The 15,100-nt window shown below is 39.0% G+C and overlaps 1 protein-coding gene across 3 annotated transcripts in view; it reads left to right on the top strand.

Annotated features, from left to right (window-relative positions):
* GRM4 (glutamate metabotropic receptor 4) overlaps positions 1-15,100 on the top strand; it is a 195,526-nt gene that overhangs the window by 165,160 nt on the left and 15,266 nt on the right. For all 3 annotated transcript variants that reach the window (XM_056557575.1, XM_056557578.1, XM_056557577.1), the window contains 3 exons: positions 8,126-8,326; positions 11,372-11,508; positions 14,131-15,084. In XM_056557575.1, the coding sequence (XP_056413550.1) occupies positions 8,126-8,326; positions 11,372-11,508; positions 14,131-15,084 (1,292 nt within the window). The remainder of the gene's footprint in view (positions 1-8,125; positions 8,327-11,371; positions 11,509-14,130; positions 15,085-15,100) is intronic.

Genomic DNA, 15,100 nt, shown 5'->3' with positions numbered 1-15,100 from the left:
AAAACACCCACATGTGACCCCATTTTGGAAACTACACCCCTCACGGAATGTAACAAGGGGTATAGCCTTAACACCCCACAGGTCTTTGACAAATTTTTGTTAAAGTTGGACATGAAAGTTTAAAATGTGTTTTTCCCTGAAATGCTAGTGTTACCCCAAATTTTTCATTTTCACAAGGGGTAATAGGAAAAAAGCCCCCCAAAATTTGTAACCCCATTTTTTCTGAGTATATAAATACCCCATGTGTGGATGTAAAGTGCTCTGCGGGTGAACTACAATGCTCAGAAGAGAAGGAGCGCCATTGGGCTTTTGAGGGGGTCAAAAATGGGGTTACACATTTTTGGGGGCTTTTCCCCCTATTGAAAAAGCTGAGTTGGAGGTACTCAATCTGCTTAGTATGTATTGTCCGAGATCTCTATCCTGGTGGAATCCTCAGACCACCTTGAAATTGAAGGAAAAGTAGTGATAGTAGTGGATGAGATCTCAAGGACTGGGGAATAAAGGGTGTGAAGTGGCTGGAATGAAAGATGATGCAGGGAGTTGAATGGATTAATAGATACAAAGTGATGGATGCGAATATAGATAGTGCGGCTTAGAGAATGACTCAGAGGATGTGTGATGCTTATTGAATGCAAGGCTGGTGATTAAGTATGGAAAGATAGAGAGGTATATGTATAGTGTATATGTATAGTGTATATGCAAATGAATGGTGACTGTTGTGTGTATATATACTATGTTGCAAAATGTATCAGGTGTTGCTGAACTAACTACTGCAATAGATGTGTGAATAAAATTGATGTACTAAATGTCCAGGGTACAACACATTTATTAATCAAATAAAAACAAAATAATTGTTAAGTCAATTTAAACAGTTATGTAGAAATGTGGAGTAAGAGTGCAGGGCCCTTCCACTCTTTCCCACCTGTTATATTTAAAAGGTACAGATGAATATATAAAAAGATGTGAAATAAAACACACAGTATATGTGATTAGATGACAACACACTCTCAGTTTGAAAGTTCAGTGGTGGTTAGAGGCAGATCCACTTATGTGTACTTGCAACCTCTGGAGACCCCCAGTCTGGGGCCCACCGTTGAAGGAAAAACAGAGGTACGGCTCGGCCGTTTTTTAAATAAAGTACAGTGGTGGGGATAAATAACAAGTCACTTAATCCGTAGGTTCAGGGGTATAGATAACAATGTCTCTACTGAATGTATAGTTAGATGGTTCCTGCATACACAGCGCGGCGGCTGTGCAATAGTGCAAATGAATTGGCGGGTCAGCGGCCGTAAAAATAAAGTCTCCGGTACTATGTACCGCTTACCCGTCCTGTGGGTAGGTGGAGTGAGGCTCTGCGAGATGGGTTCCCAATGTCCTTGGCGCTGGGATGTCCTGGCGGTGCGGTCTGTCTGCCGACAGACCGGTCACCTAGTCTGTGCGCTGGATTTGTCGGTCTCTGTCTCTGAAGTGATCACTGAGGAAGGACTACGATAGTTCGAAATGTGTCTGATCACTCTCACACTGCCTGACACACCTCTCTAGAGACCACCACCAGATACCCCACGTTCACAATCTCAAGTCACCACCTACAGCTATCACAGAGCGCTCCACGGCTATCACCAAGGAGCACCGAGCATTACCAGCACTATCACAAAGACCGAGACCCCTTCAGAGACAGAGACTGACAAATCCAGCGCACGGACTAGGTGACCGGCCTGTCGGCAGACAGACTGCACCGCCAGGACATCCCAGCGCCACGGACATCGGGACCCCATCTCGCAGAGCCTCGCTCCACCTACCCACAGGACGGGTAAGCGGTACACAGTACCGAAGACTTCATTTTTACGGCCACCGAGCCTCCAATTCATTTGCACTATTGCACAGCCGCCGCGCTGTGTATGCAGGAACCATCTAACTATACATTCAGTAGAGGCATTGTTATCTATACCCCTGAACCTACGGATTAAGTGACTTGTTATTTATCCCCACCACTGTTCTTTATTTAAAAACGGCCGAGCCGTACCTCTGTTTTTCCTTCAACGGTGGGCCCCAGACTGGGGGTCTCCAGAGGTTGCAAGTACACATAAGTGGATCTGCCTCTAACCACCACTGAACTTTCAAACTGAGAGTGTGTTGTCATCTAATCACATATACTGTGTGTTTTATTTCACATCTTTTTATATATTCATCTGTACCTTTTAATTATAACAGGTGGGAAAGAGTGCAAGGGCCCTACACTCTTACTCCACATTTCTACCTAACTGTTTAAATTGACTTAACAATTATTTTGTTTTTATTTGATTAATAAATGTGTTGTATCCTGGACATTTAGTACATCAATTTTATTCACACATCTATTGCAGTAGTTAGTTCAGCAACACCTCATGTTCATTTTGAAACATAGTATATATACACACAACAGTCACCATTCATTTGCATATACACTATACATATACCTCTCTATCTTTCCATACTTGATCACCAGCCTTGCATTCAATAAGCATCACACATAAGCCGCACTATCTATATTCGCATCCATCACTTTGTATCTATTCATCCATTCAACTCCCTGCATCATCTTTCATTCCAGCCACTTCACACCCTTTATTCCCCAGTCCTTGAGATCTCATCCCCTACTATCACTACTTTTTCTACTATTACCCCCTTGTGAAAATGATAAATTTGGGGTAACACCAGCATTTCAGGGAAAAAAAAAAACATTTTTAATTTTCAAGTCCAACTTTACCTAAATAATTTTTTACATTTTAATTTCCCATTTTTATTTCCAAATTTAACAAAAGTTCGTCAATCACCTGTGGGGTGTTAAGGCTCACTGTACCCCTTGTTACGTTCCTTGAAGGGGGTAGTTTCCAAAATAGTATGCCATGTGTTTTTTTTTTTTTTTTCTGTTCTGGCACCATAGGGGCTTCCTAAATGTGACATGTCCCCCAAAAACCATTTCAGAAAAACTCACTCTCCAAAAGCCCAATGTCGCTCCTTCCATTCTGAGCCCTCTAGTGCACCCACAGATCACTTTACATCCACATATGAGGTATTTCCTTACTCGAGAGAAATGGGGTTTCAAATTTTGGGGGCATTTTCTCCTATTACTCCTTGTGAAAATGAAAATTTTGGGGTAACCCCAGCATTTTAGTGTTAAAAGTCTAATATTTCATTTTGATGTCCCATTTTAACAAAAGTTCTTCAATCACCTGTAGGGGCTCACTGGACCCCTTGTTACAATCCTTGAAGGGTGTAGTTTCCAAAATAGTATGCCATGTGGTTATTTTTTTTTTTTTTACTGTTCTGGCATCATAGGGGCTTCCTAAATGCAATATGCCCCCCATTTCAGCAAAATTCGCTCTCCTTCCCTTCTGAGCCTTTAGTGCACCCACAGAGCAATTTACATCCACATATGAGGTATTTCCTTACTCGAGAGAGAATGAATTACAAGTTGTTGTTTTTTTTTTTTGGGGGGGGGGGGGCTTTTTACCTTTTACCCCTTGTAAAAATGAAAAAAATGGGTCTGCAATAACATTTTAGAGGAAAAAATTTAGATTTTTATTTTTCTCCTCCATTTTGCTTCTATTCCTGTGAAACACCTGAAGGGTTAACAACCTTTCTGAATGTCATTTTGACTACTTTGAGGGGTGCAGTTTTCATAATGGGGTCCATTATAGGGGATTTCGAACATAAAGACCCTCAAATTCACTTCTAAACTTAACTGGTCCCTGAAAAATTCAGATTTGGAAATTTTCTGGAAAAATTGGAAAATTTCTGCTATATTTTGAGGCCCTCTAATGTCTTCCAAAAGTAAAAACATGTCAACTTTATGATGCAAACATAAAGTAGACATATTGTATATGTGAATCAATATATAATTTATTTGACATGTCCCTTTTCCTTACAAGCAGAGAGCTTCAAAGTTAGAAAAATTAAAAAAATTAAAATTTTTCCTGAAATTTTTGAATTTTTCACCAAGAAATGATGCAAGTCTAGACATAAATTTACCACTAATATAAAGTAGAATATTTCACGAAAAAACTGTCTCGGAATCAAATTTATAAGTAAAAGCATCCCAGGGTTATTAATACATAAAATGATAGAGGTCAGCTTTGCAAAAAATGCTCCCGTCCTTAGGGTTAGAATGGGCTCCATCCCCAAGGGGTTAATGTGGATAAATGTAAAGGATAAATGATCAGTGCCAGGGAGCGGCTGCCAAGGCTAACAAAGTCATGGGATGTATCAAGAGAAGCATAGAGGCTCAGGACAAGAATATAGTTTTTGCCTCTGTATAAATCATTAGTCAGATCACATATGGAGTATTGTGTCTTATTTTGGGCCCCTGTATATAAAAAGAACATGGCTGAACTGGAGAGGGTGCAGTGGAGGGCAACAAAAATTATTAATGGTATGGGAGGATTACAGTAGCAAGACAGGTTATCAAGTTTGGGGTTATTTCATCTGGAGAAAAACGTCTTAGGGGTGATGTGATCATAATGTACAAATATATGAATGAACAGTACAGAGATCTTCTAGTGATCTTTACACACTTCAGCCGGTAACCATGACAAGGGGGCATCCTCTACATCTAGAGGAAAGAAGGTTTCACCATCATTACAGACAGAGATTCTTTACTGTAAGAGCAGTGAGACTATGGAACTCTCTGCCCCATGATGTTGTGACATCTGACTCAATAAACAAGTTCAAGGGGGCCCTGGATGTATTTTTGAAAAAAATATAAAATTAAAGGTTATGGTTACTAGATTTATGTGGATAGAACATTGATTCAGGGATTTATTCTGATTGCCATATTGGAGTTGGGAGGGAATTTTTCCTCTGTCATGGGGCAATTGGCATCAGCCTCATGGTTTTTTTTTCTTTCTTCTGGATTAACAGTAGGGTTTTTGGTTGAACTCGATGAACTCTTTTTTTCAACTTTACAAACTATGATTATGTGTGGCTGCTGTAAAGCATACCTCTTAGGTCATGTTCACACACTGTTAAAAAAAAATTCACAAGACACAAAAAAAATATCGTCCGCTTTTGTTCTGTAATTGACTAATAAACATGTGTAAACTAAGCAACTAGTTTAAACTAAGCAAGATGGCTGCCTCATAATCATGTACAAAATATAGAAATAAAAAAATCTACAATCAGAAAAGAAATTCAGATAAAAATTATGAATTTGTATAATTATTAATAATATGTATCTGAGTTTTATTAAACCAGATTAATGAATTTTTTTTTTAGCATATTTATTGTTTCTTGAAGAATGTGTTTCAGAATAGACATTTAATGATGGAATACGGCTTCTTTCACACTGCCTTTGTACACGGCAGTGTGATGGCCATCGGGGGAGCCCGGGGGAATAGCGGGAGAAAAATTACTGCATGTGCCGTCTTTTTCTCCTGCTACAAAATAATGGCGCCCAAAGAAACTCATCATTGTAAATGAGATCCATCATGACCCCTTATTGCCCGTTGTGCCCCATCCCGATAACGGCCCCTAAAGGCTGAAAACAATAAAAGAGCCTAATGGCCGTTTATGGACGGAGCACAATGGCAGTGCAAAAGTAGCCTAACAGGAACAGATTGTTTAAAATATCTTAGATTGTAGGTCCCATAGTACATAGCAAATATTCGGTGGGCTAATTGTTATCTATGGATATCCATGTTTTCATTGTTTTATTTTAGCAGTCCTGACCTCATATTTCCTGAATATGTTCCAAAAGTTCATTTTAAAAGAGCTCATCAATAACCATGCTGCTGTAACTGAACGATCTACATTTTAGGCTAGTTTCGGTATACTGCTCAGTATTTTGTTTAGTATTTTAAGATAAAACCAGTAGTGGAACTAACAAAGAGAAAAACTATTATGTAAAGATTTACAGCTTTATCTGTGTTTTGAACCCATTCCTGGTTTTTGCCCAAAAATACTAAATGACCAAACTACTCACTATGTGTGAACCCATCCTCAGGCTTGGTTACATTGCGGAATCTACATCCAAAGATTGTAGTGTAACCCCATATATTTATACTTTTCTTTTAATAACCCATGTAATGTGACAAATATGAGCGCTGATGAAAAATCCCCATGGTCCATAATTTCTGCACAAATAATTTTATATTTTGGGTTATTTATTTTGATAATTTTTGTTTTACATGTACAATGTAAGAACAGATAATTCATAATAAATGTAATGTTTACTGAATATGTGAACATTGGACAATGTATGCTGCCAAGACATCCATATATAGCTCTATGCTGATGCTCACCACAGCAAAATGGCCAACATATGGTTCTGTTTGTTTACAACCAACAAATTAGGAGTCTAAAACATAAATATCTGCACCTTATGCTGCTGTTTACTGATCATCCTTTGACCTTGAAATATATTTCCACCTATACTTTTTTAGTTATTCTAATAATGAAAATGTTTCAAGACAATATAATCTCAAATATAAGCTATGATGTTGGAAATCTCCAGATGGTTTCCGCAACCAATGTAGAGCTGGAAATCACAATCGTGATGAAATCCAGCAGAACCAATATACTCTGTTTTGTGTATATGTCTGATAGTGATTATTTTTATTTCAATTCAAGGCCGTTTAACATTAAGTGATTATTAGCCGAATGTTTATTCCCAGTTATTGCTCCATGTAAAGGGCATATGGGGAGATTTATCAAAACCTGTGTAGAGGAAGAGTGGTGCAGTTATCCATAGCAACCAATCAGATCTCTTCTTTCAATTCTCAGAGGCCTCTTTAAAAATGAAAGAAGTGAGCTGATTGGTTGCTATGGGTAACTGCACCACTCTTCCTCTACACAGGTTTTGATAAATCTCCCCAATAGTGATCAGCTGAAAAATGAGCAAACATATGTTCTTCAGCTGATCGTTTAAACAGTGGATGTGGTGCCCACAATAATGTAGATGAACAACCGCACAATGATTGATCGTTTGACTTTGTGACCACTTACTTCCCAAAAATTGGACTGTCTAAATGATCCCTTTAAAAGAGCACTGATTGACTTGAATATGGTGGATTAGTACCCAATAACAGGCAATCATCTGTCTGTGTAAAGGGATACCAAGGATGGGCTCACACAGTATTTTGGTCCATATGTGGTCCAGTATCTTTAGCCAAAACCAAAAGTGGGTCCAAAACATACAAAAAGATACAAATCTTTTTTTTGTAGAGTTTTTCTCTGTCTTAATTCCACTTCTGGTTTTGGCTATAGATAGTGACCAAAATCTAAACCAACTATTGACCAACATACTGTGAACCTAGCCTTAGGCACTTTTTACTACATATTTGTTATGTCCATGTCTTTCAAAACACTTATGACATGTTACAGAGACATGTCAAACATTTTTATTATTGGTTGGTGTCTCAGCACTCATATCATGAGAACAAGCAGAGAGAAGTGTATGGTAATGACTTCAGGGGTCTGACTCCAACCAATCAGCATCTGTCAGCATCAAAATATGGAAAAGAAAAACTTACAAGCTTGACAAAGGCCTGAAATGGGACAAAACATAGCATTTTTATACTTTATTGAGATGTTTTTCTATTTCATCTTTTGATGCTGCTATTCTGTTTCTTCATCTTATATGTCTATACAGGTGATGTGATTTCTGACCTGCTAATGTTGCATCTTTGAGTAACCATTCTTGTGCAGTTGGACCATGTGTTGCTTTATGTCTCTACGACATGTCAAAAGTTTTTAAAATGACAGAGAGACTTTTAAAAAAATTATACATTACATGTATACATTTTCTACAGCTGCTCTATGGAACAGCACAGAGGTCTGTGCTATTCCATCCAGAAGAAAAAAGAAATCCCAGCCTAAAACTACCTCAACAGAGGTCAAAATGACTTTTCTGACCTCCATTGGGTAAATGGACTCTATGGGTATGTCTGATTTCTCGACATATACAGCACACAGACGCCACTAATGTGGTGTAAAAGGTGCTTTACTCAAAACTATGTACCTCAAGTTCTATTAAAAGCTTTGAGAGTTCCTACATAGGTTCTTACATAGGTATTGTTTAAAGGAATATATATATTTATTTATGGAATTTGCATTTATTTATATTTATTTGCATTTCTCTTTTGTACAGATCAGGAGAGGATTGGTGTTGGGTCTGCATATGAACAGGAAGGAAAAGTACAATTTGTTATTGATGCAGTGTACGCAATGGCTCATGCTCTTCATAATATGCACAAATCTGTGTGTCCTGGAAGTGTTGGATTGTGCAGTCGCATGGACCCAGTTGATGGCCTTGAACTATTAAAGTACATTCGTAATGTGAATTTTACAGGTAAAGACAATCTGTGTCAGAATTCCATTAAATATATAAAAACAAAACTGTATTAGTAGAAACATTTTGTTGTATTTGACTCTTAGGTATCTGTTGTCAGTATTTGAGGGGAACTGTCAAGAGGAAAGATTTTCTTAAAGCACCTTAGAAAAGTAATACATTTTATGATACTGTTTCCTATGTTTGCTGGAAAGCACAGGCCGATGTGGATATGCGAAGAAAATGTATTCTTAAACTGGTATGCTCTGTATACTAATAACCCAACTAGCCATTAGGGTCGGCAGCTCCTGAGAGACATGATTGAAAAGCAAGAGGGGCTCTGGGGACAGGCAGTGGATGATATGGGCTCCCATGGCTTGATGACATGCCTCAGTAGGTGTGATCACAAACGTGACACCTGACTAGTTCTCGGGAACTGCCCACCCCGATAGTTACAGGCTATTCGTATAGAGCAGGTGTGCCAGTGTAAAAATTACTTTCTTCACATATCCACATTAACTTGAGCTCTCCATATAGTAGAGAATATTATCATAAGATATATTACATGTACCTGGTGGTTTTATAATGTTTCCCTTCTGACAGGTCCCCTTTATTTTAAAGTACATGGGGTATTCTCCATTGTAAAGTTTCTGAAGACACTTACCAGCTTTAATACTTTAAGACTTTAATGATTTATAAACGGTTTCTACCAACCTGTAGGAAACTAAGAGAATATTGATATTGTATTTAAAAAAAGAAGTCCACTTAGCATGCCTGATCCAAATATTGCTCTTGTTAGTTTTACCCCTGAGGCATATATAGATATACTGGAAGTACAGATGCATGCATAGAGAACTAGATAAATAAATTGGACAGAGACATAAATGTAGGCAGGCAAGCACTTATGATGAATACAAAAATAGACATAAATGGGTCAGTCAGACAAACTCATAGACAGGTACACAGGACAAACAGACTAAATTACTTCAGTAGATTACAAATGATACAGAATCACATAAGCAGGACTGAAAGTAGTATACAGAATAACATCACAGTCCACAAATACTAACAAGGCTGAATAACTAGACTTTCCTGCTTAGACCGTATTAAACATGAAATCCAAGATTTGCCTTTTTCTTTTTGCTTCATGACTGGTACAAGTTCAGTATTACTTGCTTCAATTTGATTGGCAGTTCTTTCAAGCAGCCTAGTTGTTTTTTATCATAGGTAGGGGCATTGTACTCCTGAAAGAGGCCTCTGCTATTAGGAACTTTTTTCAGCCCTGCTTGTTTCTCTGTATGTGCTCCCATGTACATATTTGTTTTAAAAGACCATTTGTACCTATTCTAAGGGACAGGAGTGCAGTGATATAGTAGGTGATTCTTTACCATGATTAGCTGAGGAGTTCTTCCCTGACTTACACCATCTGTAATTTGTGCAAAGTGTATCCTATGAAATCCATCTTGACACTGAATCTCCCTGCCTGCTGCTTGTAAAAGCTGAATGGAAGAATCCTGTACTATCCAGTCATGTCCTTTCTTAAAAAGGCAGACTAGATGGGCTATGTGTTCTTTTTTCTGCCAACAATCTTCTATGTTTCTCTAACTGTAGATCCTTTCCTGTCCAATTTCACAGTTAGCACAAGAAGACCACTCTGAAATGCATTACATGCTTGTCAGAAACTTTCCTGACTGCTCTCTGTTTCTGGGTGCTGCTCGTGTTTTCTAACACATGGCATTGCCTAGTTTCCAGGGGAACTAGGGCCGCATGGCGTGGCAGTGCCTTACCCTGTGCATGGCAGGGGGTGTGGACCAATTAGGAGGTTGGGACATTGGGTTAATCAGTGCTGGCCTTCGATGTCTCATGTCTCTATTCTGAGTGTATTCTGAGTCTATTTAAAGTGGTATTGCGCCCATAGACATCCTATCCCCTATCCACCCCCCGAGATCTCAGTGAAGCACCTGGCATTCTGTGCTGGGCTGCTGCTCTAGTCTCGGAAACCGGCACAGAATGTGACAGCCCAGAACCCCCCCCGCGATTAGACATCTTATCCCCTATCTTTCATATACGGCATAGGATGTCTATGGGCGGTATACCACTTTCGATGGGCATCTTATAGCCACAGATGCCCATTATTGGCCTATTTTGCCTTCACTATATCCCTGAGCACCAAGCATATGGACTGTCCTCCATTTGAGGGCTGTGTTTTTGGCAGCAACACTGGCCTGGGGTAAGGGAAAGACTGCATTGCTTCTTACCAGATGTGACAATATTTTTCTGCAAAAAAGAATATTATGTAGAAATTGGGTGAACTGAATAATATTTAGGTGCGTTGATTCATAAGGAAGATTCAGCTGACACAAAGAGTGTATTTACATGTACAGTTATTTTTTCACATAAATGTTGAAAATCAGAAAAGGCCACACGTCAATGCCATGTACAATATCCTCTGCTTCTCAGCATATTTATAAAACTAACAGGTTGTTAGTGTATGTTTGGATCAAAATGTGCAAATCCGGTTGCCACGACACGTGCACCTTGAAATTGTGTAGCGTTGGGTGATTAACACTACGACATCAGTGACTGAGCAGCCTCAATACCACTTAACCTAGCCCCTGGTTTTAGGCCGCGCCACCCCACAGATACAGAAACACTGATACAGAAAGAATGGCCATCGCAGGATTGAAGGAGCACAGCTGATTTCAATTAAAACTGATTATATATGCTAAGTTGTACTGGCATCCATCTGCCCCCTACTTGTTGCTAATGTACGGTATGTCAGTAAGAAGTAGTGGAACGATGGAAGGAGTAAGACTGAAAGATCAGAATTGGGTTCTGTTACAACCTTTACATACAAAGTAACAGGAGATCATGGCATATTGTAGAGTTCCTTAATATACATTGGAAAAATAAATATAACTGTAAAAGTAAACATACCCTTTAAGTAATATTTTAGCAGCATTTGAAGTGGTTATTTGGTCAAGGCTTAAGAACTGGATTGTATGTTATCAACAAATGTATGCAATTTGTTATTCCTTACATGCTATATTTAATATCACTTCCCAGGAATTGCTGGTACACCAGTGACATTTAATGAGAATGGTGATGCTCCTGGTCGATATGAAATTTACCAGTACCAGATGCACAATGGAACCCCAGAATACAAAGTGATTGGTCAATGGGCAGATCATCTACATCTCAAAGTAAGAGGAGATTCAAGGGGTTAAAGGGGTTATCCATCTTTAAAAGATTTTTTTTAATGACCCCAGACACTATGATCATCAGCTGACCAATACTAGTGTATAGGAGGTTCTTAATATATAACTTTTAATAATATCTCTCAAAAACACAAAACTTCCTCGTGTATCAGTGCCAAGAGTATAGAATACAATGTACAAGAAATAATAAGTACTGCTAAAATATCAACACAATGCATCAAATGAATTCAAATAACAAACTGTTCATTACATCCCCCTCCATTCCAACTAAAATTATTTAGGAGCAGAGGTCACGTGACCACCACAGCCAATCAGTGGCCTTGGCTGTCACACTTCATACTACAGACCGTGACTGCTGAGGGGGCTGACTGGCTGTGGTAGTTACCTGACCTCCGCCCTAAATCAAGACCGGAGTACAGGGCAGAGGCAGAACAGGGGACCAGCATGGGAACGGAGTGGGAGGTAAGTAACAATTTGTTATTTAATTCATTTGGGGCCATTAATTTTTTTTACTAGCAACAATTTAACCCAAAGCGTTAACAAAAACCTGGTATTCCATGTGCTAGAATAAAATGTAACTTTTATTATAGAAAAAAATAAAATAATGAAACTTGTGACTCACACAATTAAAATCACAACTCCATGTACATATCCAATCAATTGTGATATGTTAGTCAGATACACTATATAGTGATTTCTTAACTCCGACCTATAGAAAAAGTTTATATGTGTCTATCTAGGATGAACCATCCCAATAAGCCTATAACAATCATTCAGTGATGGTATTAATTTGAATCCCTCCCAGGGTATAACCCTGTCTCATGGGAGTATACTCCTGGAGGTATACTCACTTAATGAGAGACAGCCTGTGATAGGTGAGTAATATAAATCAGCATGTGACATCAGAGGGAAAAGAGGATGGGGATTGGTGTAGGTAGGAGCAGAAGGATATCTATTGGCACAAGGCTGAAAGAATGTGATGCTGATAGGTGGCTATATGAGAGGATCAATTATTGGATGATGGGAGTAGGGGAGGATCATGGACATCATATAAATAGAACCTCAGTGGAGCAGACACTCAATGCTGTCAGTCATTCTCCTTGACAAAGCCACAAGAGTGGCGAAACATGTTGGGGTGTGACAGTTTATGGTTTTAATCAGCATCTCCATGTAATATCATAATATAGCCTCACTCATAGTGACTCCAGATCTGTTCTGGACCCGCACCCACGGTGCACAGTGGTGTGACGTGGTCTATATATAAACATTCTGTTGATGGATTAGTATTAAGGAATATCTATTGGATAAGACCAAACTCCCATGAGAGAGGGTTATACCCTGGGAGAGCTCTATTTTTAAATGACCGTCATTTCCCTGTTCAGGATTCATATATGACGGTCATTTATTATCCATACTCCCATGAGACAGGGTTATACCCTGGTGTGATTCAAATTAATACCATCACTGAATGATTGTTATAGGCTTATTGGGATGGTTCATCCCAGATAGACACATATAAACTTTTTCTATAGGTCGGAGTTAAGAAATCACTATATAGTGTATCTGACTAACATATCACAATTGATTGGATATGTACATGGAGTTGTGATTTTAATTGTGTGTCTCACAAGTTTCATTATTTCTTTTTTTTTCTATAATAAAAGTTAAGTTTTATTCTAGCACATGGAATACCAGGTTTTTGTTAACCCTTTGGGTTAAATTGTTGTTGGTAGCCCTATACCTGCCATGTGCTTTTTGGCCATCTTCTGAGTAGCATTAATTTTTTTTTAAAGGCAGATAACCTATTTTACTACATTGTGGAGGATACCCAGCATAGGAATGAACCAGCAGAAAAACATTAGAAATGTGTCAGTATAAGAGAAATGTATAACTTGTGAGTAGTAATGACTTGTAAACAGCTAATATGTAGAATATTTTACTGCTGTGGGAATAATGCAGTAAGTATTATGCAGTATCACTTGCATCATTTATCCTTTTATGTTAAAATATTTTTCTAACTCAATAAGCATACATTAATGCTCCAATGTATTGTTTAGTTGTTAAAGGGGATTTTCAGTGGGGCTGGACCTTTGGCCATTGCACAGTAAATAAAAATAAAAAAACCTTTACTTACCTCCAGTGTTCCTGCAGTGCTTCCAGTGTCCAGCTCTAGTCCCGGGTGTGATCCTCTTCCTCTCAGAAATAGTGATGATTGGGCCCGTAGTGATGCCGGGGCCCAGAGTTTCATACTGTCCCTCATCCAATTACTTACCATAATGATGTCCCGTTTCATCTGAGAGCAGTTTGACACTCTGGGCCCATGTGTCACAATTTTTTCATAAATAGGATTGAGGTTGGGGACTGGAGCAGGACTCCAGAGGCACTGCGGAAATGCTGGAGGTGAGTAAATGTTTTTTTTTTTTATTTACTGTGCAATAGCCATAAGTCCCTCCTTGCTGGATAACCACTTTGGATTTTGTTAATTATCTGAATAAAAAATATTTTGATACCACCCCCTCCCCCCGAAAAAATATAAGTACTGTATTTATTTGAAAACTAATTTATCATTTGTTTTTACTTTCTTTTACAATTACATTTTTCTACAAGATCGATCGAATGCACTGGCCTGGCATGCATCCTTCCTCTTCACACTTCCCTCAGATTCCCCCCTCTGTGTGCAGTCAGCCTTGCCTTCCAGGTGAGCGGAAGAAAGTAGTAAAAGGAATGCCCTGCTGTTGGCATTGTGAAAAATGTGAAGGTTATCAGTACCAGCTCGATGCTTACACCTGCAAGAGATGTCCTATCCACATGAGACCAAATGAGAATCACACATTTTGCACTCCCATTCCTGTGATCAAGCTTGAGTGGAGTTCACCATGGGCAGTCGTGCCCTTACTTCTTGCTGTCCTGGGCATTTTGGCAACCTTGATAGTGGTGGGCACTTTTATGAGATACAATGATACTCCTATTGTTAAGGCTTCTGGTCGAGAATTAAGTTATGTCCTTCTAACTGGTATTTTCTTGTGTTATGTCAACACTTTTCTTATGGTAGCCCAACCTGGCTATGGAACCTGCTCACTAAGAAGGGTCTTTTTGGGACTGGGAATGAGTATTAGCTATGCAGCACTGCTCACAAAAACCAACAGAATCTACCGAATTTTTGAGCAGGGTAAAAGATCAGTTAGTGCTCCAAAATATATCAGCCCATCTTCTCAGCTGGTAATCACAGCTAGTCTTTCTTCTGTCCAATTGCTGGGTGTTCTTGTATGGTTTTTTGTGGACCCATCTCGACCTATGGTGGATTATGAGAACCAGCGCACACCAGATCCACAACTTGCACGAGGAGTGCTCAAATGTGACATTTCGGACCTTTCCCTCATTTGCCTTTTGGGCTACAGCATGCTTCTTATGGTAACCTGCACTGTTTATGCTATCAAAACCCGTGGAGTTCCTGAGACATTTAATGAGGCAAAGCCTATTGGTTTTACCATGTACACAACCTGCATTGTTTGGCTGGCCTTCATTCCAATTTTCTTTGGCACTGCTCAGTCTGCTGAGAAGGTAAAGAATAGACAAA

The sequence above is a fragment of the Hyla sarda genome, chromosome 2 (genome assembly GCF_029499605.1).
Source record: "Hyla sarda isolate aHylSar1 chromosome 2, aHylSar1.hap1, whole genome shotgun sequence".
NCBI lineage: Eukaryota > Metazoa > Chordata > Amphibia > Anura > Hylidae > Hyla > Hyla sarda.
This window is presented reverse-complemented; position numbering and strand designations above follow the sequence as displayed.